The sequence below is a fragment of the Chaetodon trifascialis genome, chromosome 24, assembly GCF_039877785.1.
Source record: "Chaetodon trifascialis isolate fChaTrf1 chromosome 24, fChaTrf1.hap1, whole genome shotgun sequence".
Classification (NCBI taxonomy): Eukaryota; Metazoa; Chordata; class Actinopteri; order Chaetodontiformes; family Chaetodontidae; genus Chaetodon; species Chaetodon trifascialis.
Window position 1 is genome coordinate 7337375 of NC_092079.1, and position 26561 is coordinate 7363935.

Sequence of the window (26561 nt, forward strand, 5' to 3'; positions counted from 1 at the left end):
GTTTACTCTGAGTCATGTTGGTGAGGTTTCGTGTGTATTTGTTTGTGTAGTTTGTGTGTGTATGTGTGTGTATGTAGAAAACATCATCCGCTCTAAACACACACACAGACAGTGACAGGTTGGCATGAATGTGAACGACGTGATGGTGTTGTTGTCCGGCGGCCTGACGTATCTGCTGCTGCATGAATGATGAAAGACAATACGACTCGCCTCTCGCTTCGGTTACTGAGGCAAAGTGAACAGCGCTGTGGTATCGCGGCCGTTTGCAACATGTAGTCCGATTACTTTTGTTGTCGTAATCAGTGATAATTTCTACATTTCTCCTCTGCTTCCTACCCTCACTTCCTGTCTCTCCCTCTTTTCCTGATTGCTGATGCTCCCCTCTCCCCCTTTCCAGCCATATAGGGCCCCTGGGGGTTCTGTATGTGTGTGTGTTTGTCTGTGCGCTAATTGACCTTGCAGGGGGTTCCATTGATTGCCTCATCTTCTCTGATAGATTATAGGGCTGTTAATGTGGTGGGGAAATGGCAGCGTGGTGGGGCACAGCTGTTGTCGCACACACACACAAACACACAGACACACACACACTCTGCCCCTGCAAACGGGGCCTCCACAATTATTATTTTCCTCGTTGAGACAGTGGGATAGACACCGGGGCTGCAGAGCCGGCGAGATGCAGGAGTGAATGTGGGATTTGATCCAAAGCCAGCAGGTGCTCCGGTTTCTTTGCTTTGGGTGTAAATTGGCACACCTACCAAAGGACTGGTTTTTCGCTTGTTGTAGCTCTTTACTTTCTGTGGTCGTGTTGACGGCAGTGCTGTCAACCTCCTCACTTGTACTGCAGTGGTCACTCTGTGGCACTAATCACTCAGTGGTTACAGAAATCTCTCTCACACTTGCACTGGCTCTGGTGGATTGCTTTTAAAACATACTGAATGAATAATCAAGGGGAGGGAGCATTGATTCATTCATGTTGCACGCCTGCTTATTCTTTCCAGGTTTGAGGGATGTAAGACAACGAGGTGCCGTATTACAAGATGCCTCCTCGGGCCCTTTTGAGAGGATTCACATCAGAGATTGAACTGAAACTAATTCGCTGATCAGGTTTTTCTAGATTAATCAAATTCTGATATGCAAGAAGGCATTTCAGGTTGTTTGTGACCCTCAGAAAGAGGTGCAACTTTTGTAATGATTATATGTGGGAATGAGCCTTTTTGGGCCAGTGTGCACCAGCTGTGTCTATCCCATCATGCACTTGGTGAGAGGCAGGGTTCACCGTGGATAGCTAATGTATCACTGAGCCAGCTGTCCTTCTGAGTGATAGGTTTCCACCCAAAGTACCAGGAACTTTTGGTCTCAGTCACTACTTATCAAGGAACTAAAAGGTTCCTTCAGCCCGTTGTCGTCTGTCTCCGCTGCGGTCTGAATACCCGTGAAGATTAGGCAAATTTGTCTGCTGACGTGTGACGGCTGTTTTTACAAATCATTTTTGTGCGTGACTCACTAATGCCTGGACTAGTTGATGTGATGAAGAACAATGAACAAAAAACAAACTGGTTTGCAGCTGCACATTTTAAAAAAATGGAGGCTGAAATAAAAATGATAATAGCGTCCCCAGAACCACCCCAGAACCTGGTTCCTGCGGTGGAACATCGCCTCAGACAATAAAATCTGACCCACGTTTGAGGCAGTGTGTGACAGAACGTTAAAATGAGCAGCACGTTTTCTCTGTCGTAATAATTATACTCCCTGTAAACTGAGATAGTGCCATCACGATACCATGCCTCTAATTTTGTTTGTTTTTTCAAATGACAATTTCAAACAAATTCACTCAGGAAAATGCCTGTTGTTCACCGTACCTAATGCGACTCCCATTTGGTTCCTCTAGCATTTTGCTAACAAGTGGAACCCCTGCCACTCAAATGGATATTTTCTGACTATTTAAGATAAGATAAGATAAGATAAAAAGAGATGAAATTTTATCAGCAAATAGGCAAAAACAGTGGCACAGAAGGATCAAAGATAAAAAGGATACTGGATAAAAAATTAAAAAAAATGTACAGATTATAAAAATGCCATTTTTATGAAAAATCTAACAATGTTGGAATTGACTCAAACATGGATCATAAATACAGTGTTTGTACTACAGGGTAGTACAGGGAAAAAAAAATTGCACAAGATGTAACGAATGTGAGCATATTAGCATAAATATGAGTGGATAAAAAAAAACAAAAAACAGCAGGTCTGTGATGTTGAAATGGGAAACAACACAGTCCTACATTCAGGTGCAGTTATGATACATAACATCCTCACCAGTAATGTCTAAATGCCGACCTCAAGAGCCAAACTGCTTCAGAGGAGCTGCAGCGTGTAATAGTTGACATACATGATTGTTATTTTGGTGCAGCCAACACAACAGAATCACTGAAAAATACCACTTAAACCAGTGGAGCAAATGAAGCTGTTATAATGTCCGCTGACTGAGAGTAAACAACAGTTCATGATGATGAACTCGGACTTGAAGTCCTGCTAAAACTTCCCTCTGCTGTGTTCCTCAAGAGCTGCTGCCTCCTTAACATGTAATTATTCAGATTCAGGAGGGCCTGTCTCCCAACCACCTGAAGAAGGCCAAGCTGATGTTCTTCTACACCCGCTACCCTTCCTCCAACATGCTTAAAATATTCTTCTCCGACGTCAAGGTAAGACCTTCTTTTTCTTCTTCCTCGTGTTTCTCTCCTGTTTCTTCTCGTTTATGAACCTCTTGTTACATTTCTGTTCTAATTCCAGCTTTCAGTTTCACACCCTGTCATTTTCAAGCCTCTCTGTTCATCTGACTTTCCTGACCTTTTTGTTTTCCCCCATAATACATTCTATTTATTTCTCTCGAGACTGTGGGAGAGCAAATGGAGAACGCGCTGTTAGCGCTGATTTTTACTTAATAAGCTAAAAATCATCATTGTTCAGTGGACATGCTTATCATTTCATCATTTCAGGGCACAATTAAGAGACGGATATGAGTGCAAAGTAAAGATTTGCTCTTGTGTGTTCAAAACTAGATATAGGAAAAGGTCAAATTTGCATTGTGATTCCAACTGAGTCATTTTGAGATAAAATCCACAAAGCGCGTGCATACAAATGTAAGGAGATAGGAAAGAGTGACTCATACAGGTGGTACCACAAGCACTGCAGTCACTGTCAGGCCGAGCATGGACACAAAAGTCAATCCAATCAGATTCCAAAAATCACATCAGTGTATTTTCCAGCGGCAGATGAGCTGTTGTAAACAGGTATGCGTCTTTGTGTGAAGCCGGTTTAATTGTCCATGACTGTTCTCTGATCTCCTCGTTTCTCTCCTCTCCTTCACTGGCCTCGCAGTCATCTGCTTGTGACGTTTGCGCATTTTGCTGTCTGATATTATTCCGCTTTATTGTTTTCGTGTGTTATTCCGTTACTCTGTGTGAGTGTGTGTGTGAGACCCTATAGCGCAGATGGGTGCTCCAGTCTGTCACGTCTTTGTGGCATAATTAGAGTTTCTGGCCTTAATCGGCCTGGGGTTGGGGGGTTGTTAACACCCACTTTCCCTGTCTCACACACACACACACACACACACACACACACACACACACACACACACACACACACACACACACACACACACACACACACACACACACACACACACCCCCTCCCAACCTACAACTTCCACCTCTCTCCCCTTATTACCCAAAACACATAGACACGCTTTCACTCTCACTCTCACTAACATAAAATGAGAAGTTGAACTTTTCTTTTAATGCAGAAACAAGATGAATAATCACAGAGTAAGCAATGGTTTGACAGGCGGCAGGACGCACAGGTAGAAAGAAGAAAAACAGAAGAGAAAAAGGAAAGACAGGAAATAAAATCAGAAAGAAAAATGAACAGTGGCAACATGAGAAAAATTAGGAGAAAAAAGGAGACGATGCAAAGTGTGTGTGTGTGTGTGTGTGTGTGTGTTATGAGGCAGTAGGGGAGGGGAGGACAAACAAATGAAAAGGATGACAACAGAACAACAGCTTTAAAACAAAGGCTTGGATTGTTTTGTGTTTACAGGCTGCTATGTGTTTTGCAAAAGAGCATACGGCTGCTCTACGGATTCAGGACGCTGTATTCAAATGAGCACACACACACACACACACACACACACACACACACACACACACCAGCTGCCCTTTGGCTCATATCTGTGGTGACCACTTCCTCGTGGCAGTGCCACATCCTCATCGGCTGCCATGGCAACAAGGTTCGCTGGGACACCAGGTTGCTAGGCAAACACAAGGTTGCTACCTGCTCCCCGTATGTGAGTGTGTGAGTCTGATTTGTCATTAACTGGGAGTCCATTAAGTGATAAAGATGGACATCATAACACCCAGTTATACCTCTGTTCAGTGTTACTGACACAACGAAAGGGAAAATGTAGAATTTGTTTTGCAGGACTCGGACACAGGAACAGCTTTGAAAACTTTTCATCTCTCTAAAAAGTCCCACATTGTTGCCTGAAATTCAAATTGAAGTGAGAAAGATCTTTACAGGTTAACAGCTAACACTGACAGTCCTGTCCAAGAATTTCTTCGCTGCCTTAAGAACGCATCATCTTCAAGTGAGACGAGCTGAACTGCCTTGTTCATCGTAAAATAAACGTCTTTCAAATTCGACAAACAAAATAAAACTCACCAAAACCGTCTGAAATAAATCGTCAATTCAGATGTGAAAATATCCAGTTTTTTCCCATCGGCTCAGTGGGTCTTTACGTTGCTGTGCTACTGGGTGAGCTTGCTACTATGAATAATAAAAAGGATAATATCATAATGCCCTGGAGGTGAACAGGCACCTCTCCAGCTACCAGTCCACCTCCTCATTGACTGGTCCATGCTGGTCTCCAGTGCCACCCGTAGAGCTAACACAGGTCAAATGGTGACAAGCCATTTTGAAAGCAGTGGTTCCACATATCTGCTGACAGACCTTTCAAATGTCCAAGCTTCAGTTCTTCTGAAAATCTCTGAGCAGGAGAAACTGTAAATGATCGAATATCTGAGCTCATTCTAATGCTTTTATGAGACTAAACAGAACTGCACATCCCCAAACTCACTGGAGTTTAAAGAACCTCGACAACCATCAGTTTGGCCAAAACAAAACAATGTAAAACTGTTGCGTGCTGACAGTGATCATTTCCTATAATCAGCTTATTTATTGTGTCTCACTCATACTTTCAATTAACTCAGTAAATATACTTAATATTTACGTGGCTTTGGGCTTTAAATTTGGAGAATGAATAAATTAGGACTAATGAGTTAACGCACAGTCAGTGGAAGAGTTTATCTTTCAGAGATTGATATTAGCTTTTAAAATTAAATCTAGTCTCCTATTAATCTGTGGGTTTATCTCCAAACTGATATTCAATTAATCTCTTCATCTCAGCAAACATGGATTTAGATTAGGAGATGTTTGCAGTGCTTTGGTCTGCCCCTTCGCTCAGCAGATGGACAGTATTACAGGCTGGATCTGTAACTGAAGTCAGAACCACGAACGCTGGGATTGATCGGAATGAAAGCATCTTTCTACAGGAATTTATTGACAACTCTGCGACAGCCAAACCTGGAATTAGTTTCAATTAGCTTTGCACTTTTTTAGTTTTTCACATCAACTTTCATCTTTAAAGATATAACCCTGAAGCTTTCGGTCCTTCAGGAATGCATTAGCAGTAGCTCTGGCATGGAGTGAAGAGAGTGAACATCACACAGTGAGACTGATATCGACTGATCAAATGAAACGTAACAGTGATGCTCAATTACATGCAAGCATCATTCCCTGTGAATACTCCACTATGCAGACAAACAGAATCAAAAACAGGGGTCAACGGTGCATCTACTTGCTCCTGCTTCGGGGGGGGGTGCTTTAAAACCCCCCCCCCGCTTTAAAATTCCCTGCAGCAGGACGGTGTCTGTGGGATTGACTCAAAATAAACTACAGTGTACGTGTGTCATGGTACGTGGTTACACCCATCATAGCGGTGTGATGCACTGATGTTTTTAATAGTTTTTGGACAATAGAGCTCTGTGGCACAGAGGAATACAACAAATGAAACACACTTGTTAGGAGGAGCAATTCGTTTTTGGGCTTGTTGTTTTCATGGGATTTGCTGATAATAAGAATTATCTACGCTCTTTTTCTTTAAGAAAATTACTGTTTCTTATTATTCACATCGACGCAAATAATGGTTTATAGTCAAATTTGATTTTAATTGAGTCGTAATCCCACTTAATCCAGCATATTTATCTGTGGGAGGAACTCTGCAGATATTATTTTGCTTAATAAAAAAATGAATCATGGATAATCCTATTTGTGATGAGTGAGGCTGTTCTTTTCAAGGCTTTCTGTGTGTGTGTGTGTGTGTGTGTGTGTGTGTGTGTGTGTGTGTGTGTGCACGATGACGGCTGAGTGAGCACCCTGTTGCTGTCTGTGTATGTGTGTGTCCTGTTTCATTGTCCCACTGCATTCATTACCCTCATCATTACCATATTTCCAAAATCCGGGTCAATGTCTCTTTCTCTTTCTCGTTCTCTCACCCTCTCTCTTACTCCTCCTCCTCCCCCTCCTCCCCCCTCCTTCCCAGGGAACAATAAGTAGCATGTGTTCGGAGGATCAGGCAGATTCACTGTAAGGGAATTAAGGCCCTGAATGGCTTCCCCTAATTGGACTTGAATGGACTTTGTCTATGGGAAAACTGGTTCTTAAAGATGAGCCTCTTACGCACAAAGGCCGCATCGCTCGGTGTGGGAAGTGGGTTGAGCCAACAACTGTTTCAGGCACAGATGAGCAAGCACGCACATACACAGAAACACACACGGGATCTTAATTATGTAGTGAAAGCTCTTGCCTTCTGACCAGACAATCATATATGTTAGCATGAGACGCCGAGGTCCCTGCCGTCTCGTCTTGAGAGAGTCAGCGCGAGTAATTAAGACCTCGTTAAGACTGGAGTTAGGATTAATTAGACGCTTGCTGGCTCAGGGAGCTCCTTCCGACTCGCACACACACTCTCGCTGCCAGCTGAGGGGTTCTTACATGCACACACACACATACACACAAGCACTGAACACGAAACGGCAACACATTTCTCAACGACAGCCCTGAAGACTCTTGCCTTGAGAGGCTGGAAAGACATCCTGTTGCTGCCGTCTCAGCAGGAATCAATTAGCGTCCAACCCGCCTCTCACCCGTCTTGTCAATTAGAGCTACACAGCCAATTTGGCAATGTCGGGATGTGAACCAGCAACACCTCGTCTACTGATCCAGATATACTTGAACTTGAGTAATTACCATGTTGAAGTGATGGCAAAGATGACAAAATATTTAAATCTGTCCCTAGTTTTAACCATCTGAAACAACATAGCTATACTTTTAATTCTTTAGGCTCTCTTTAAATGAAAAAATGTAAAAATAAATCTTTCTTGATTGCTCAGAGAGCAGGTACCATTTTGTGAGAAACAGGTTTGAAGGTTACTCAGGCCTGGCAACAATTAATATTGTGCTTTTCTTTCTTTCTTGGAAAATAATCTTGACAGTCGGGGGGTAAACGTTGCTAAATAATGGAGCAAAACAAATCGAAGCCTTAGAATTATGACCATTAATAACACCACAGCACAAAGGCTGATGGTGTTTAGTTCCAAAAGACAAGCAAAAGGGCCAAAGTTAATGGGTAAATACAACTGTAATGATTAAAAATACAATATAAAATAGTCATACAGTGGCCTGTAGTCAGTTTCTGTCTGTGTCTTGCAAACGTTTGACAGTGCTACATTAAAAATTAAGCAGGGCTCCTTCTGCAAACCAGAACCTTCTATAAACTACAGACTGTATGACAATGAATTAGAGGCTTTATATGCTATGCCTGAAATTGCCTCATAAACTTCACACGGACAAACAACTTCCCTGCAGTGCATACTGTCTAGTAAAGCAGAAATGCCCAAAATGTAATTTGAAAAAGTTACTACAACAGCTATTCTTCCAGGATCCACAGGAAACCTTCAGTGTAACAACTCATGGATTTGTGTTGATCGTGCACATTCACACTGTCCTCTATAAAATGTGCCGAGCTACGACGAATCCGGTTGAAGTGGGCAGATTCTTAAAGGATGTGTGCGTTTGCCCTTCCAAAATGGCCTGGGGGGGCTGACAACACCCGCCATCAAGGGAAGGAGAAAGGGGGGGTGAGACACCCTGACACTTTCTCTGACACTGTCTCTTTCCCCCTTTTCGTTGTAAACAGAAAATGGCATTCCTCGAGCTCAGCATTTTGATTACCCCGCCCACCCACCCCCCACCTCCATTCTCTTTCTGTCTTTTGTCTCTTGTTTTTTTGGTTTCTGTTGATTGTGATGAGCTGGACAGGACGGTGGGTGGGTGGGAGGGCAGATGGTGGGACGGCTGGGTGTGTGCGTGTTTGTGTCCTGTCTGCATGTGAAGTCATTCCTGAAATATCTCCCCTTTGAAAGAAAAACTTTAGAAAAATTTAGAGGTCTGTGCAGTTGGTGTCATCAGTAGTCCGATGAAGACAATTTGAGGGGAAAAACAGGCACAGTTTTGAAGATTCCTGTTGTGATTTGAGTAGCACAGCGTCATTTGACATGCAAGACCCTCAAAGATATCAGACCAGGCTGTGCAGTAATGGCTGCTGTAGTTTTTCTGTTCATCAGCGATGAACTCGCATACAGTGGACAAGCATGGTACTGCGACAAGAAGTATTTTCCCCATAGACCGCCATCAAAACAAGACGTAAACTGCTGACAGGGCGGGGGGGGCTTTCTAAACAAAGACAGAGCTAATATAACACACCAATATTATCTGAACTATGCCAACAAGTGCTGAATTGTTTGGTTTATATGTCAGAAAGTAGTAAAATTGCCCATCAGAAGGCATCTTTAAATAGCCTTTTCTGTCCTAAAGACTTGTTTTGTTTATATAGATGATAAAGAAAAACAGCAAATATTCACGTGAGAGAAGCTAGCACCACTGAATGTTTGGTCTTTTTGCTTTAAAAAACAAATCTCTGGCATACACATGCATAAAGTTGAATAATGTTTATTTGCACAAGAGCAAATCTGAGAATTGGAGTCATTTGTTGGCGTTTGGGGGCTGGAGTGTGTGTTATCTCGTGTGTGTACGTCGTCTGCATGTCAGAGGTTGCCTGTGACGTACGGTTTGCTCTCTGTGATTTCAGACGGACAGATGACATTGGCTTGTGTGTGTGTGTGTGTGTGTAACAGTGTGTGTTTGTGTGTTAATTGCTGAGTTATCGTGTTCAATTTTTGGGTCAAAACACCCCCACACCACACACACACACACACACACACACACACACACACACACACACACACTTCTCCCTCCCATAAACAGCTTTGTAAAACTAACTCCCCTTCCTTCTGCTGCAGACACACACACCCTCCCTCCCAATTATGCTCCATTATGTCACCCCCTCTGACAGCTCCTGAAAAAATATCTCTTTCCCTCTCTGTCATCCTCTCCTCTCTCTCTCTTTCCCTCTCTCTCTCTCTCTCTCTCTTTCCCTCTCTGTCATCCTCTCCTCTCTCTCTCTTTCCCTCTCTCTCTCTCTTTCCCTCTCTGTCATCCTCTCCTCTCTCTCTCTTTCCCTCTCTGTCATCCTCTCCTCTCTCTCTCCCTGCATTCCTCTTCCATGCTGCCTCCCTCCATTCATCTCTCTCTCTCTCTCTTTCCCCCGATCGCTCTCGCTCATCCCTTGTTCCTGTGAGACAATGTCTTGTAACAATACCGAGCTTAATCTCCGTATCAAAGCCGTTTTTCCTCTTCAGCGAACACACACACAAACACACACACACACACGCTTTCACTGGGCTGTCACTGTGGTTTTTTTCCTGCATGGTTTTCTTTCTTGTAATGAAAATGATGAAAAATTACGTACAGCTTGCAAACGATCACATGCTTCATCCAACAATGTACACAGAGGTCAGATTAGATCAAGCGCTGCTCCTCCGTCATTCCCCCCTCATTCCTGCTCTGTCTCTCATTACCGCAGCCCCCACGAGGCGATCAAATACAAGAATCAACGGTCACATTTTATCGCTGTCGTATGTGCGTTAATTGATGTGTCTCATTTGTCTTTTGCCTTTATTTTTGTCCTTGTGTTGTGATCCGACATGTTTCACATCACTTATTGCTGGAATACATTTAAACGAGCAAAAGTGGAGTTCAAATATTCAATTATTCTGAATTTTTCAACATGACATCTGGAAGAAAAAAGTAGCTCTGTCAGCTGAAAGACTGCTTCAATGTCCGACTCTGGCAGACATTTTTTGCAGTGTGCTGTCCAGGCCTGCGGGGCAGGAACAGTGTTTGAACAGAGCTGTTTCATGTTGATTCGGCTCAGTCTGAATGGCATAACAATAAGATAATATTTGGGTCATTCTTGTTTGATTAGGAGGGATTCCAGGGGGCCATTTCTTTTCTTTTTTTTTCAGCGAGGACCCTCAAGGTGTAGACAGTGGTGGCAGTGACTAATGAGGTGGTTAAATTGAAATGTTTTAGAGATTTTAACCATGTGTGTGTGTGTGTGTGTTAGGTGAAGTTAATTTGTGCAGGTTTACACACACGCATTATGTACAAACAGGCGACGCGCACACACACGACAATGCAGGTTAATTAAAGCCATTTTCTCTCGCTCCTGATATTCCCATCAAAATAACTGAAACTTACTGATTCACACCAGCAGTGAGCTACATTTGCTTGAGTGAGACGAATGCTGCTGTAAACAAACCAAAAGGTTGCTTGATTTCCAATTAGCGCGTTTGCAATTGACCAAGTAACCTTAAAAATGAATAGCCGGTGCAGAAATCCTCTTTTTCATTTCAGTGACCTGTGTTTCAGGCTGCCTGCTCGATTCATTTTGAAGCACACAAAGAGCTCATCTATAAAAACTCTTCCTTTCATTTTTGTTTTCCTCTTATTCAGACATTTACAGCTCAGAGTTAATAAAGTTTTCTTTTGTAAGAGCTACCTCACATATCATGCAAGTATGTACCCAAGCAAATATCAGGCTGTGCTACTGGAAACTCACAGCACCGTCAAACCAGAGGCAACATTCATTTGAACGGTTTTGTTTTCATTAATCCATCCTCATGTCCTGATGATGTGAGTTTACTTTATTCGGCTAATGAATCGTTATTCGACTGTCTTCCGCTGCAGTTCAATCGCTGCATCACCTCCCAGCTGATCAAGTGGTTCAGCAACTTCAGGGAGTTCTACTACATCCAGATGGAGAAGTTTGCCCGGCAGTCCATCAACGAGGGCGTGACCGCTGCGGAGGAGCTGACGGTGGGCCGCGACGCAGAGCTCTTCAGGGCGCTCAACATGCACTACAACAAGGCCAACGACTTTGAGGTAAGAGGAGCTGGGGGGGGGGGGGGGGGGGCTTTCCAGTGTGTGAGTCTGGTTAATGTAGAGGCAGAGAAGGGAAGGGAGGAACAGAGCTCTTAACGCAGCTCAATAATATAACAGTGACAATGTGTGTGAGACTGGGAGCAGATAGTCTGTAGTGATGATAGAGATGCTATGCTTTCAAAACTTTTTGGAAAACAAGTTTCCACTCTCCAGCACACAGGGAGACGGCCATCGTGAGCAAACGATTCTCGGCTCTGACTTAAAACTCAATTCAGCACCCTCACACAAACGTCCTCTACCAAGTCAGCTGTTCAGAGCGCAACAGTCACCTCACGATTCTGCTGAGGTGTGGATGTCGCAGTACGTGTGTGTGTGCGCGTGCGTGTGTTTGTGTGTGCGTGTTCGATGAGGCGAAAGAGGACGTCGCTCGAGGTGTGGGTGTCCTTGTCAAAGCGATTTGCAGAAGTCACATTCTCTCCCTCACTTTTTCTCTCCCAATATTGGTCTAAGGGGACCTGAGGGCCCTTAAACTATTCAACGTAACATCAGCAGCATTTAGATGTCCATTAGCACACACCTCACCGCTGACACACACACACACACACACACACACACACACACACACACACACACACACACACACACACACACACACACACACACACACACACACACACACACACACACACACACACACACACACAGGCTTTAAGGTGTCTTAGTGTTCTCTTCTGGAGGAATGAATAGCAAATGCTTTGCATGCTTTGCATAATAAGAGTCAGGTAGCTTTTCTCAGGTGTGTATGCAAAGAGCCTGTACAGGAAACAAACACACATGCAAATAATTTGTGTGGATGCTGAATTTAGCTGGGGTTATTTTAAGGGCTCAGGGGGTGAGGCTGAAACCGGGCTCAGGAGTTTGAGCATGACGACTGTGGTTTCGTATGTTTGAGCCACGTATCAATTCTACTCTGACTTAGCGCCAACGATCCTTGATATTTTGAAGTTTTTAGATTGATTTCCCATCTTTCCCTCATCCATTAGCTTCAGGTCACTTCAGCTCAATATGAAAATCAACTTGAAGACACTTGATACCAGAAACTGAGATAGGCAAACCATGACAGTGAACCTTTTTGAATATTATAGTCGTGCATTTGCAAGCAGTGACTTTTTTGCACTGTGTCCTGAAATGAATGGAAAGTAATGGCTGCCTGAAAGGTAGGGCGGGGCCACTCATCGAACTTCATTTTCCATTTCAATTTGGCTTCCGACGATTATGAAGACAAGACTGTAAAATGATTATTGCGCCGAGAGTCGCACTTCAGCAATGCTTTCTCACATTTTACACAGCAAATATAAACGACATTATAATACACATCATGCATTGAATACGATTTTATGCTTATTATGTCAAATATTATTATTATTTCAATATTATATAACATTATTTTATTTCTTTGTTAGCTGAATTCTGTTAAGAATTTAAGGAAATCCACTGTTAAAAATGTGTTATTTATTTTAACTTCAATGATTGCAAGATGTTTCCAAAGTCACCAAAAAAATCACGTTTTTTGCCATAATCGAGCTAAAGTAGAAAATCACTACTGTAGAATAACAACTGGTGAAAATTTGAGAGGTTCGTAGTTAAAGGGCTAAATCACGGCGTCATCTTGTCTGGAATCAGTGGAAGATGCTGTCGCGTGTGTGTTCTTTGTGCTGCAAAGCGATGGTGTGTTTGCAAAGGTAGGTAGAAAATTTCTTCCTGGACTTTGTCCCCTTTCCTGCCTGCCTCCTTCTCTCCCTTCACCTCCCTCCTTCCATCCCTCCATCCTTTTGCCCGTCTGCCCTGAGGGAACATTACCGGCTAGGGACCCTCTCTCTCTCTCCTTCTCTCACCCTTTCTCCCTCTCCCTCCCTCTCCTCCCCTCTGTCAAACTCAGAGGCGTGAAACTGGAACCACGGCCGATTCAGCAAGTCTCCCGACATACACACACACAGAAGTCTTCTCCTTTTGCCAAATTTAGCATCATCAGAGTTCCACCTTGGTTTGTCCCCCATCACACCCTCCTCCACTCCTCCCCTCCTTCCTCCTCTGTTTGCTCTTTCCTTGCTCCCTCTCCTTCCTGCTGAATCTGTCCTCTGTCGATATGTTCTCTTCGTCACCTCCTCTCCTTATCCTCTCCTTCTCTTATCCCTCCTTCATTTAGCTTTGTCTTCTCCTCCCTCTCTGTCCCCGGCTGCCTTTCCTTCTCTCCTATTGTCCTTCTCTCTTCCAGTCCTCCAGTCCTCTCCCCTCCTTTCCTTTTCTCCCTCATTCCACCATTAACTCCTCCTGACTCCCGTCTCTTGTCTGTCTTTGCCCATTTTTTCTGCTCGTCATCTTCTCATCTTTATGCCTCAACAGCTTTTATTTCCTCCATAATAGTCTGCTCTTTGTCAAATTAATGGCTTAAAGAAGGCCTGACGAGGTTAAATAATTTACAATTATTATGTTTCTCTGGTTAAAAAAATAACTTAATCTTAGTCAGCGCTGTGTTCTTTGGTTTGATGGGTTGAAAAAAGCTTGTGTCATTAGTCAAAGTACATGGCCAGCATTTTAAATAGTCATTGTAGATTATTGCTGTGGAAAGGTGAGTGTAATTTGTCGGGAGTTTGTGTGTGTGTGTGTGCGTGTGTGTGCGTGTGTGTGTGTGTCTTCCAAAGTTGGCATAAACAGGCCTCAGTAATTATAGCAGCTTCATTAATTACCTCCTCCTCCCCTCTCCAGCCACATTCTTTCAACTCTTCTTTCTTGTTTACCTCTCTCTCTCTCTCCATCCTTACTGTCTCCCCTCTCCTCCTTCCCCTCGCCTCCCCCGTCTCTAAAACAATTTTGTCCTAATTGCAGCTCTGCCCACTAACTAATGAGGAAGGCAAAGAAAGGAAGGAGGCCGGAGAAAGGGAAAGGAATACAGTAGTCTCATCTTCAAAAAAAATAAAAAAAAGGGAGAAAACAAAAGAGACAGAGAGAGCTTTTCTTTGCCAGGACACTCAGGGAAAGGTATCAGCTTCTACCTTCTGCCAAGAGGGAGACAAACGTTTCCTATTTTTCTTTTTTATATCGAGAACAGATTGACGAGTGGTTGCTTTAGACTGCCAGCAGCATTGCGCATGGCATTCTTAACTTCTGAGTGTGTGTTTGTTCAAGTTTTGGTGCGATATTTGATGCGCACCTACGCTTTGGCATCTTCACCACACCCTGCTCAGCTCAGGCTGAATGTGAGGTGGAAGGATGGGATGAAGTTGTCATATTTTAGTGTGTGTGTGTGTGTGTGCGCGCGCGTGCACATGCGTGTGTGTCGACTGAAGAGGGACAATGAGACATTTTTATGAAGCCTTCTGGAGGATATTCTCATCTTTCCAGTTCAAGGATCCTCGCTGGCTCTGTCAGCACCGAACGGCGGCACAGCTGCGCCTCACACACACATGTTCACACACGCGCGCACACACACACACAAACACACAGATACTCATTTGTGTTTGTCTGAAAGAGCAGAGATAGATGAAGGGTGGGTGTGGTTGCTACCAAAATCTGCCCTTTGACTTTGACACACACACACACACCTAGAGGCCACCGAGTGGTCACACACTCACATTTCAGGGCTATCCGGTTTCATAAGCTGCGCACTTCATGAAAGGCTGAACTTCACATGTCTTTCTCCGCCGTTTTAGAGTCTTTGTCATTCTTTGTCCTTATTCATCCATTCACTCATCTTTTCCACTTCCTCTTCATCTTCACGCAAGCCCACTGGAGGAAGAAAGGGCCGAGCTCGGGTCGAGGAATCGATTCTCAGAGTGGGCTTTCTATCACATTCTCTCTTCTCATAGAAAAGCCTCTGCAGCTTGAAATTGCTGCCTTGGTGCTGAAGTTTGGGTCTGTTTGGTGCATTGTGTCCAGTGCTGATGGGCTGTTTTCTGTCATTTTGTTATCACTTAATCAACACACACCAAAACATAAAAGACTCGTCTGCCTCAATCCAATTGCCCCAAGTTTAGAATTTTTTTCCTCTCATGTCTCCTCCGTCTTTCTCTTGTCCTTTTTTTGCCTTCTATTTGTAACCTACCCAGAAGGCGTGCATACACGCACACACACATACACACACACACTTAGACTGCACGTGTCCTGCTTTCTTTTTCTCACCTCCCTCTTCCTCCAACTCTGATCTCTCCCTCATTCTGACTACAGAAGCTTTGGGGAATTACTACATCTTACACACTGGGGTTCACGATTTGAAGTCTTTTGCTGCGAGAGACATCTTTAATTTGACTACTTCCATGCCAAGTATTTAAAATATATCAAAAGAGCGTGCCAAAGCATCTGAAACGGAATTTTAGGATTTAGGATCATTGGACACCAAAACACTCTCTTCAAAGTTGAAGAGTCTTCAAGAGTCTCAAGGGAATCAGCTCAGATTAAGGGATTTTCATAAAAAACAAGCAGAGGACTAATGACTTCTAGTAAAAAAAACAAACAAAAAAAAACAGCTTCATAACGATTGGACCAGAGTTAGATGAAGCCTTGTCTCTTGCAAAATATGTTTATGTGCTACTGATGCGCTTTGCCAAATTCATTTCTGAGGCGGGTGGAAGGATGAGACTGGGATCGTTAGCTGTGGGCTACAGAAACACTTGGTGAAGAGAAGATTAGGCTTTGCTTAAGCAAATTAGTTGTATATGAACGTGCATTTTTAAGAAAGCCCTTAATCTACGTGAACACACACTCTGTCGCTGTCACTCATTAAGCCAGCATGAGCAATAAGTAACTCAGTCTTCCTCACTCTCTCCTCTCTGTTGCTGCTTGGCAGAAAGCGGTATGGTACAGACAATGCCACCTGCCAGTTTCTGTCACTATAATTATAGCTATCTGCTTGCAGTGTGTGTGTGTGCGTGTGTGTGTGTGTGTGTGTGTGTGTGTGTGTCTTAGTATTCCAGTTGAGAAGAGAAGGCATCATCTTTGTCACTGAGCCTGATTGGAGTCACGAGGGTCGTGTGCGTGTGTGTGTGTGTGTGTGTGTGTGTGTCTGTGCATGTGTATGTTCTTCCTGTATGTGTGTGTGTGTGTGTGTGTGTGTGTGTGTGTGTGTGTGTGTGTGTGTGTGTGTTGTGCATGCAGTGATTCCCTTCCCCTGCCCCAGCTGTCTCCTTAGCTTTAACAATAGGCCTGGTAACAAAGACGTGGCCTTCAGCCCCCGTCATGTGATACTAGTGGTCTGCAGCCTCTCAGTCAGATGACCCAGGCTATTGTCCTCTATGGGTGACACACACTTGCACACACACGCACACAAGGAAGCACAGAACACACATACACACACATACACACACACACACCATTCCAAGGAAGCCCAGCACGTGTGTGAACGCACACACTCAAATGGCAGCATGCGGAGACGCGAAGGCGCATGGTTTCACACAGAAAGAAGATACACACACTCATGAGATAGTGAGAACAGACGCGCACGCACACACAGACGCAATCTCAGGACGCAGACCCTTCCTCTCGGTCACATGCAGTCTGAACAAAGAGAAACTTTATTGCCATTGTCCTGGTGACAGTGAGATCAGTGACTGATTGACAAAAGAGCAGCAGAGAAAGGAAACATATTGCTGATGTCCTGGAGGAACCCCCAGTCTCCACTTTTACCTTTAATTTCACTCTTTAAACGACAGCGGGCATATCATTGTGACCCTGAGGCTACGATGGAGAGACGGGGATGTGTTTGCCATCAAACGGCTGATTATTTCTCTAAAATACATGGGCTGTTTTTTTAACTTCATGTGAATCCTGCACAAGTCTTTCCAGCGCTGTGCGTCCAGCTTTACTTTCTAAAGGCAGCTGTGCAAATATGGGTGACTGTGTCAAACAGCATCTCAGCAGCAGGTCACTGTCCGCGCTATTTATGTGCCGTATGTGCGGTGCAGCCGGAACATAGAGGAACAGGACTGAATGACGGAAAAAGAAACCGCTCGAGTCAAAGAGCATTGAGCAAGGCACTAGAGCCGGGTCTCAAGTCCTGACGCTGCAACTTTCAAGTGTTAAGTCCTTGAGGACAAGTCCGGGTGTCTGAACAATGACAAAATGATGGAGCATTTTAACATTTTCTTTTCAAATACGCATTCAAATCTTTTTTACAAAGCTGAGAAAAATCCTTTCATTGACCCTGTGATTAAAAATTTAAGGTGGGTGGCTGTGCAAGGCGTGCCTTTCATCATCTTATTCATCTTAATTATTTGATGTTCCTCGACTTGGAAGTTGTTTCGTTTTCGTCAAGTCCTGATTTTTCTGTCTTGTTGCACAGCTCTGGCCCTAAACATTCAGCAGCTTGCGTTTTTATTAGATGCTCCTAAATGTTAAAGATTCACAATTGTGCCATTTGTCCGTCACACAAACTTGATCCTAAGAGTGTGTTGCAGCACGAGAGGAAAGAGAAGCTGACAAACCAAACCGACCATGTTTTGGACACAAATTACGGAGCGTCCTCTTAATGTATGAATCTGTTCGCGTGAGGCCGGATGGAAGGGGGAAAGGGGGAGCGTGCTCAGTGTGCTATACAGATCCAGATAAGAAAAACAGGAATGCAGACAGAGATGGAAAAAACAACAGGAGGCGTTCAGCCACCATGAGCTACCAGAGTCCATCTTAAGTCCCTTGATCACTGCGACAATCACGTCTATGTCTGCGGCACAGAAAGATGATTAACAGCGCCAAAGTAGGGATTTCCATTTCTTAGTTTCTGCCGAAGGAGAGTGGAGGAAAGGAAGAAGATGAAGAAGAGGAAGAGTCCCAACTGTGGATGTGTGTGTGTGTTTTTGTATTTTCCTGCCAGGGTGTGTATGTGTGTGTGTGAGAGAGACTAAAGCCAGGCCTGATAGCAGGGAAAGAGAGGGAGAATGAGAGAGAGAACAGGAGGAAAAAGGAAGCAGATGCTTGTGTGTTGGCACAAAAATGATATGTCCACTGACACACACACACACACACACACACACACACACACACACACACACACACACATACGTACTTAGACCACCTTTGGGGTCGAATGGAAAAACACGCCACTTTTGGGGACACCCACATTTTTGCTGTTCTGTCATGGTTTAGAGAGAAGATGCCATCATTTTCAGATGTGGAAGGATGCCCACAATACAAAAATCACTTGTTTTTTTTGATTAAAGCTTCTTTTTTCCAGTATGATTTTTTACCTTGAGATTGGGGACAAATGATATTTTAGCAACCTTTGGGGACTTGGGTTATACACAAACTCTGATAGAAGTCATCTTTGGGGTCGTTTCTTCCAAGGCAGAGATTCCACACCTTGAGATGTGTCTAGTCCCCCATTTAGGGGAGTCATTTGATTTGGAGGTTGGAGATTCTTGAAATTATGTCAATACTAACTGAATTAACACAAAACATGTGAGGACAGTTGAATATATTACAAGTAAATGTTCCAACCAATGAGAATGGGACCCACACACAGGTGCAAAACACAGGGAATAAAGTCTGAAGAGAATCACGTTTGTTGCAGCTTCACTGATCTTTTATTAACAAAAAGATCAATTATTACAAAAAAAATGGAAACAGAAAGAGACACAGGGCTCTATTTTCGACTCCGCCGCCGGCGCAGTGCAGGCTGTACCATCGGCGCAGTAGTATTTTCGACCGGCACAGGCAGGCGCACTTGGTATTTTGGTAAACCCAGGCGTTCAGAGGTGCGCCAGGATGGGCGTTGCGGTGCAGTAGGGGGGAGGTGTCGCCATAATGAGCCGGCGGATTGGAATTTTTGACCATTTTGGTCTGCGCCGGCAGCGTAAAAGTGCGCTGAAAGCTCACCACCTCAGACCTGGTCAACTCTGTGCGCCAGCAGCATAAGTGGAGTCATTCGCTCACCTCACAGTCAGGTTTCCACAGTGTCTGGCATTTCACTGCGATCAATAATTAGCAACAGCCGCAATTCAATGCAACTATCTGAGTCAGCACATACAGTCAGACCTAAATTTCTATATTTTGATCGGTATCTCACCTGACCACATCGAAAGCGCGTTCGGCATGCGTAATGGTCACTCAACCTGACCGAATGTACACAGGTGAAACAGAGATGTCTGGTGATCTGTGACTCAAATTGCCTGGTGACAAACGTGTATGCCACTTTCCCCGGTTCTAGCATCCCTGCAGTCTTTCAGGGGGGCACCCCTCTGGATGGGTGGCTGCTAGGTGATAATGGCTATCCACTGAAAATGTGGTTGATGTCGCCATATATCACACCGTCAACAAGGCGGCAGCGTGGTTTTAACGGTGTTTTCAGCAGTGCTCGGTCAGTCATCGAATGCACACTGCGATCAATAATTAGCAACAACCACAATTCAATGCAGCTATTTAAGTCAGCACATACAGTCAGACCTAAATGTAGATATTTTGATCAGTATCTCATCTGACCACATCGCACGCACGTTGGGCACGCGTAATGTTCACTCGCCCTGCCCGAATGTACACAGGTGAAACAGGGATGCGAACTAATCGATTAACGTCGCTGTGCCAACCAGAAACAGCCGTGGCGTTCTACAGAGCAGATATACTGCATCTATCTCAGAGCACAGAGAGAGACAGACACACGGAAAAAAACGTAAATGATGATCATTGTCCGCTATTACCCACGTCATTTCATTCCAAATACAAATGTTATCATTGTAATGCTTAACGTTATCTACAAAGATGGAGTACATCATTGCTTTGAGGAGGATGAGGAGGAGGAGGCCGAGGATTTACCATCCAAGGACCTCATATTTAGACACCAGAATCAGAAATCCTTTATTTATCCCAGAGGGGAAATTGTTTTTGTTGCAGTGCTCCTTACAAGAATAGAATTAGAATAAAATTAGAAAATCGTAAATCGTAACTTCTGTTGTGTGTTTTCGTGGGGACATTCATGTGTTTGGACGGCTTTAACACTAACACATAATAACCTATCCATACTACTGGGGACACTCCACACTCATACACATACTATATGATCCAAACTGGGGACACTCATGTGTTTGGACTGCTTTAACACTGATACATAATCCTATCCATACTACTGGGGACACTCCACACTCATACACATACTATATGATCCAAACTGGGGACACTCATGTAGGGCTGGGCGATATGGCTGAAAACTCTATCACGATATAAGTGTTTTATATTGGTCGATATCGATAATTATTGATATTTTTTATGACCTGTTTAAAATATGGACCAGGAGAAAAATACATTCAATTTAAACATTTTTATTTTAAATTGAACCTTCCTCTGATTATAATCCCCTCAGCTATCAAGGCAGAAAGGAAAGGAAATGTCAACACAACCATGGAAAACACTCAAATAATAAATGCAAAAAAAGAGTAAAAATGTAAACAGAGAAACCTGAGAACTTTTTTCCTGCAGGTTTAGTGCAGAAAGTTCACAAGCTGATTCACCTTCTGGTGAATAAAATGTTTTCAGATATGTGCAGTGTTTTGTAAACATAGCAGAAACTGAGGTAGACTTGACATCAGTAACATACAAACAAACAAACAAACAAACAAACATGATAGACAGCACAGTAACACTGACTGAACTATAAAACCAGCCTAGACATAAGAACAACTTCAGTCGCTCTTCTTCCTCTGAACATACATGAACTGTTCAGTTATATTTTTATTATAAGAGCTGTTTGTAAGCTGGCTTCTCCTCAGTGCTCAGTGAAGCGTGTCTTTAGCTGTATGAGATGCCGCTGCCTCCGTTACGTCTTCGTGCCTTTTAGATGATTTGTCATCAGGCACTGAAGCAGATACCTCTGCATGGTGGTCAGCTGCTTGTGCGGTGGTGCTGCGGTTGGCGGACGTTTGTGCTCCAAAGAGTGAGCGCGGCTAAGGTGGTTAAATAAGTTTGTGGTGTTACTGGTCTTAGTGGGGACGAAAGTCTTGCATAAGTTACAGACCACATTGGTCTGACTACGGTCCAACTTATAAAATCCAAAAAACTCCGTACTGAGCTGACTTTCCCTGTTTTATCGACAGTTTCTTCGCTCACTGCAGCGCTCACTTTCTACTTCTCATCTCACTCCTTGCGGAGCAACAAACACGTGACAACGACACGGCGCAACCGAACTTGATAATGTTACATGATTGGCGTGTTAGCGTGTCTCTCTCACTGATTAGCGATTACTCCCTACGTTGCTCGGTTACCTGAGAGCGAGTGCCTTTGTTCATGCAACTAACCTTGCTTCAAAACTTCAGGTTTCTTCCGATGAAGAAAAAAAAAATTATCGAATGTTTTATCGAACGCATTTTATATTGATATTGATGGTGTGTCTATCGCGAGACATATCGCTATTGTTCTATCGGCCCAGCCCTACACTCATGTGTTTGGACTGCTTTAACACTGATACATAATCCTATCCATACCACTGGGGACACTCCACACTCATACACATACTATATGATCCAAACTGGGGACACTCATGTGTTTGGACGGCTTTAACACTAATACATAATAACCTATCCATACTACTGGGGACACTCCACACTCATACACATACTATATGATCCAAACTGGGGACACTCATGTGTTTGGACGGCTTTAACACTAATACATAATAACCTATCCATACTACTGGGGACACTCCACACTCATACACATACTATATGATCCAAACTGGGGACGTTTATCTGTTTGGACCATTAATATATGTAAGCAAGCCTATAATAACAAGTTAACACAGACTATCACTACCTGGCCAAGACAAACACACAGGACTAGCTTTGTATGTAGAGGAAGATACTACACACATGGTATATAGTACTTTTGCAGTACTACAGGAGAGCGCAATGTAGGTTGGACTTGTACTCTCTTTTGTTTATTATGTGCAGAACATGATATTATTAGCAACACCTGTGCTCACCGTGCTGTGATGATATAAAGTCTGTATAGAATGGCTCATAGAATTAGTAGGTTCAGAGCACCGATTAACTTAGCCACATCAAATATAAGCTTGCTGTAGTTAAAATATTCTGGTGTTAAATGCCCAATGTGATCAGAATACCTTGCTGTCTCTGTAGTTAACATGTGGGATCTGATAACTGTTAGCCTGGCGAAAATATTCAGTCAGCTTGACCTTAACTGTTTGGTCTAACAATTTACTATGATTTTACAGTTATTAAACCAATGTTCTTGTGATTGAATAATGTAATCTATCAAGCAAATTCAGAAATCTAATCATCACAAACTCACCTTGTGTCGCACCGTTCTACATAGTGGGAGATCTGACTCTTGTGGCAGTAGAGTGCTGATCTCCAGGCATCTTGGAATTCAGGATTTTCCAAAATCAGTCAAATTACAGTTCCGACTCGGAAACTTGGAGAAAAAGTGTCTTGAATCCATTGTGAATCCATTGTAAATCAGTTTTCTGACATCACATTACAATGGTAGCACTCTTGGAGGAGCATATCTTAAATAGTAAATCAACAACTAAAAAGAATTCAAGTATATTTGCCCGTATTTATTTCTAGTTATGCATACTTTCATATAAGTAAAACCTTTTCTGTATGTAAACTGATATGCCACTAGTATGATTAGGAGGCTTGTAAAGATTATTTCTTTTCTCTGTTGTACATTTCAGTTTATACTGAAATGTACAACAGAGAAAAGAAAGTTTATGAAATTTCCCCTCCGGGGCACTAATAAAGGCTTTCTGATTCTGAAGGGGGTAGGATGTATTTGTAGACTACACAAACATCAGCCAATTTGTATTTGGCTAGTCAGTGGAATATGTTTCCTGTTATAAAAGGACCAGATAAGATGTATAATGGTAACTGTTCCCCTTCACATAGTTTTCTCTCCCTTTTTTGTTTTAAGGAAGCTAAAGCAAAACAAGAGGGAAAAAAAATCTAAATTGAAAAACACCTTGGCACCCATAGAGGTATTCAACCCCAATTTTTTTCAATAGCTTTACTATAAAATACACAACATACACAATAAAATTTAAGTCATTCAGTTGAAACAACAGACAAATAGAATAAAGTCAGTATCCCTAGCTAATATTATGTGCTAACTTTGTTGTTTGTGGTGAAATTCTTAATGAATAAGAGTAGTCTACTGGCGAAAGACATTTAAAAACAGACATTATTTATACAGCTATACTATACATGATGTATAGGATTGCATTTTGCTTGCTGATAACCTTAAAAGCAATAGCTTTGTTATATTTAACAAGGAGTGGAGACACACTTTTATCAGAAAATGTATCATCAAATTGGGGACATGTGCATGATGTAGTACCATACACTTCCACCAGGGGCAGTGTGCAGAATTATACACAGATTGAGTGGGGGTGGGGGGGGGGGCACACACTCTCACACACGAAATCTAAAAAAAGTCAGTTTTGGGGACAGTGGCGATTTTAAGACAGAAATGCATGTTGGAGCTTGTAGAATACGATTATAATGAAATCTAAATGGGGACGGTAATTTTTGTCCCCATTTGCAAAGCCGTCCCCAATCAACTGGTGTGTATTCTGAAAAATGTCCCCAATTTTTGGTTAAGTCAACGCACACACACACACACACACACACACACACAGGCACAGAGCTAAGTCCACAGAAGGAGCAGCACATGAAAGAGTTCCAGTATTGTCTCGTTGATAGCAAAATACTCCACTGACCAACAGCAAAGTGGACCTCAAGGCCACAGAGCCAATGAATGGCAACAAAATAAAGTGTGTGTATGTGTGTGTGAGGTGAGGGTCATATGAAACTGAAAAGAGCAGCACCCTGCAACAAGACTAGAAATAGAGATGGTTTGAAGGGGACATGCCAGCTGAAAAATGAACAATGTCCAGGTAAGACACACAAGAAGCAGTCTGCACTGTTCCTACACCTCGAGAGTCCAACATATGGTGTTTACAGTGATTTCTTTAGAGCCTGGTGTGTGTGTGTCTGTGTGTGTCTGAGTGTGTCTGTGTGTGTCTGTGTGTGTGTGTACACGCTTTTCCTTTTGTGCAAGACCGCGAGTGACGATGGCAAGGAAACAAACAGATAGGTGGGATGGCAGGTGGACAGATGTATGGATAGGTGAGTAGGTGGAGTCAGCTGAGGACACACACACACGGCCCACACCTCTTGTTTTCAGAGGACAGGGGAGGGAGGAAAGGAGGGAGGGCAGGGAGGTGGGGATAAACGGGGACAGGAGAAGAAAAATGAGCAAGCTTTAAGGCAGAAGGGGAAAAGGAGAAAATGGATTCAGACACAAGTCAGGGAAGTGCATGGAGAATTTCCATGACTTTAAAACAGCACTGCTTATTACCGAGCTTATTTAACAACAACCAGCGTTTAATGCCATGATTAATCAGTGACTTTACCTCACACAGCTAAGGAGATCTCCATTTGATCAAGTCATTTGAGAGAGTTAGAGAATTCAGAGAATTCAGAATTCCCATAAATAAGGAAAAAGCTTCAAGGATTCTGCGTCATTATTGCTCAAAAAACAAAAAATCTAATTTATAAGCCAAAGAGGAGACATCACATAATTACAGTGTGGGAACTGGTAGAATTTGTTGGACTTTGGTGGATTTCTGTACAGACTGAAGCAGCATCAAACATGAAGTCACAGAGAAGGCGGCACTCACAGACAATATTTACGAGATCTGACAGATCCTCCGGTGTGAGCGCCTTTGTCTGGGTTTGAGGAGCATGACTTTGTTGTAATGGCGAAGCAGTGGTGTTAAGGTGGAATATTTTTGTGGGTGAGGACCTGTAGCATCTCTCATCAGAGAGTAACAGCTGTGAGAGATGGTGAGCAAAGCGATAACAGCGTTTTGAACCATACTTTGTGATAAAGTGATTCTTCTGCTCACTGAAGGTTTCTCATGTGGGTGACTGAGTGTGCTGCTGTGCCCACACACCGACGACACTCACTGATAAGTGATGCTTTCTGGGTGATGACGCTGTCTGTGTGATTGTATCACATCTAAGTTAAGTCTAAGTCACGTTTTTCTCCTGTTTTGGATGAGTTAAAATGGGACAGTGTATCCATAAAGAAGTAACCTACTTAAAAAAGGCTCTCCTTTATTCTAAAAATAATTTTTAGTGCAACACTGCCCTTTTGTGCTTGTGGTCTGCACTGTAAAAAATGACTAAATTAGCAAAGCGGACGTCACTGTTGCTAAGTGCTGTGCTGTTTCTGCACTTTGATGGTTTGACTTCCTGCACGTGGGGCTCTTTTGTGTTGTCTCATGCTCATGCGAACAAGCAGCTGCTATTTGTGCTACTCGATACACCAAATACACCAGATTGTTTTTCCAGGAAAGAGGAAAAACTAATTCAGTTAAATGACTGCTCTGAAGCAAATAGAGCTTTAAAATAAATATTCATATTCATGGAATTGTTGAAAATTTTGATGTTAGTTGTGGTTTGATTCTGTCATTGTTCTTCCTGTTTTGAGATGAAAATGTCTGTTATTTCCTTTATATACTCATAAGATGGGTCATAACTTTCCACTCACAGTAAAACATGGCTAAAATGAAAATGAGACAGAGATGCAGATGAGGAACCCAAAACGCAATGATTGATACATTTGCAAATGCAAATTTCACTCGCATGCAATCGACTGGAAGAGCTGAGGAAGAGCAGTGAACGCATCAGGGAAAGCACAAACAGAGGCAGCAGCCTTCACACAGGTCAAGGAGAGCTTTCCAGCTGCACTCTGGGAACTTTTCACTTCAAATATCTTCAAATAAGAGCGTGTGATATGCAATAAACATTCAGTGAGCTTGTGATTTCTCATATTTGCAAGAAGATTCGAGGGCGGAAGTGCCAGAGAGGAGGACGAAGGAGAGAGGGGATGAGAGGATGAGAGAAAGAGGAAAGAAGAGAGAGAGGGCATCCCAGTAGGCCTCCTTGTTGGGCAGCGATTTAAAGATTACAGGCTCTTGTCCCTCTGTGTGTGTGTGTGTGTGTGTGTGTGTGTGTGTGTGTGTGTGTGTGTGTGTGTGTGTGTGTGTGTGTGTGTGTGTGTGTGAGGACAGAGTAATTGAGCCTCCCTTCATCCAATATTTACCC

At 43.1% G+C, this 26561-nt stretch overlaps 1 protein-coding gene across 1 annotated transcript in view; it reads left to right on the forward strand.

The window, feature by feature from the left end:
• The window catches only part of prox1a (prospero homeobox 1a), a 44482-nt gene that overhangs the window by 12576 nt on the left and 5345 nt on the right, over window positions 1–26561 (forward strand). Inside the window, exons 5-6 of the mRNA XM_070994225.1 lie at window positions 2592–2699; window positions 11260–11454. Coding sequence (XP_070850326.1) covers window positions 2592–2699; window positions 11260–11454 — 303 coding nt within the window. The remainder of the gene's footprint in view (window positions 1–2591; window positions 2700–11259; window positions 11455–26561) is intronic.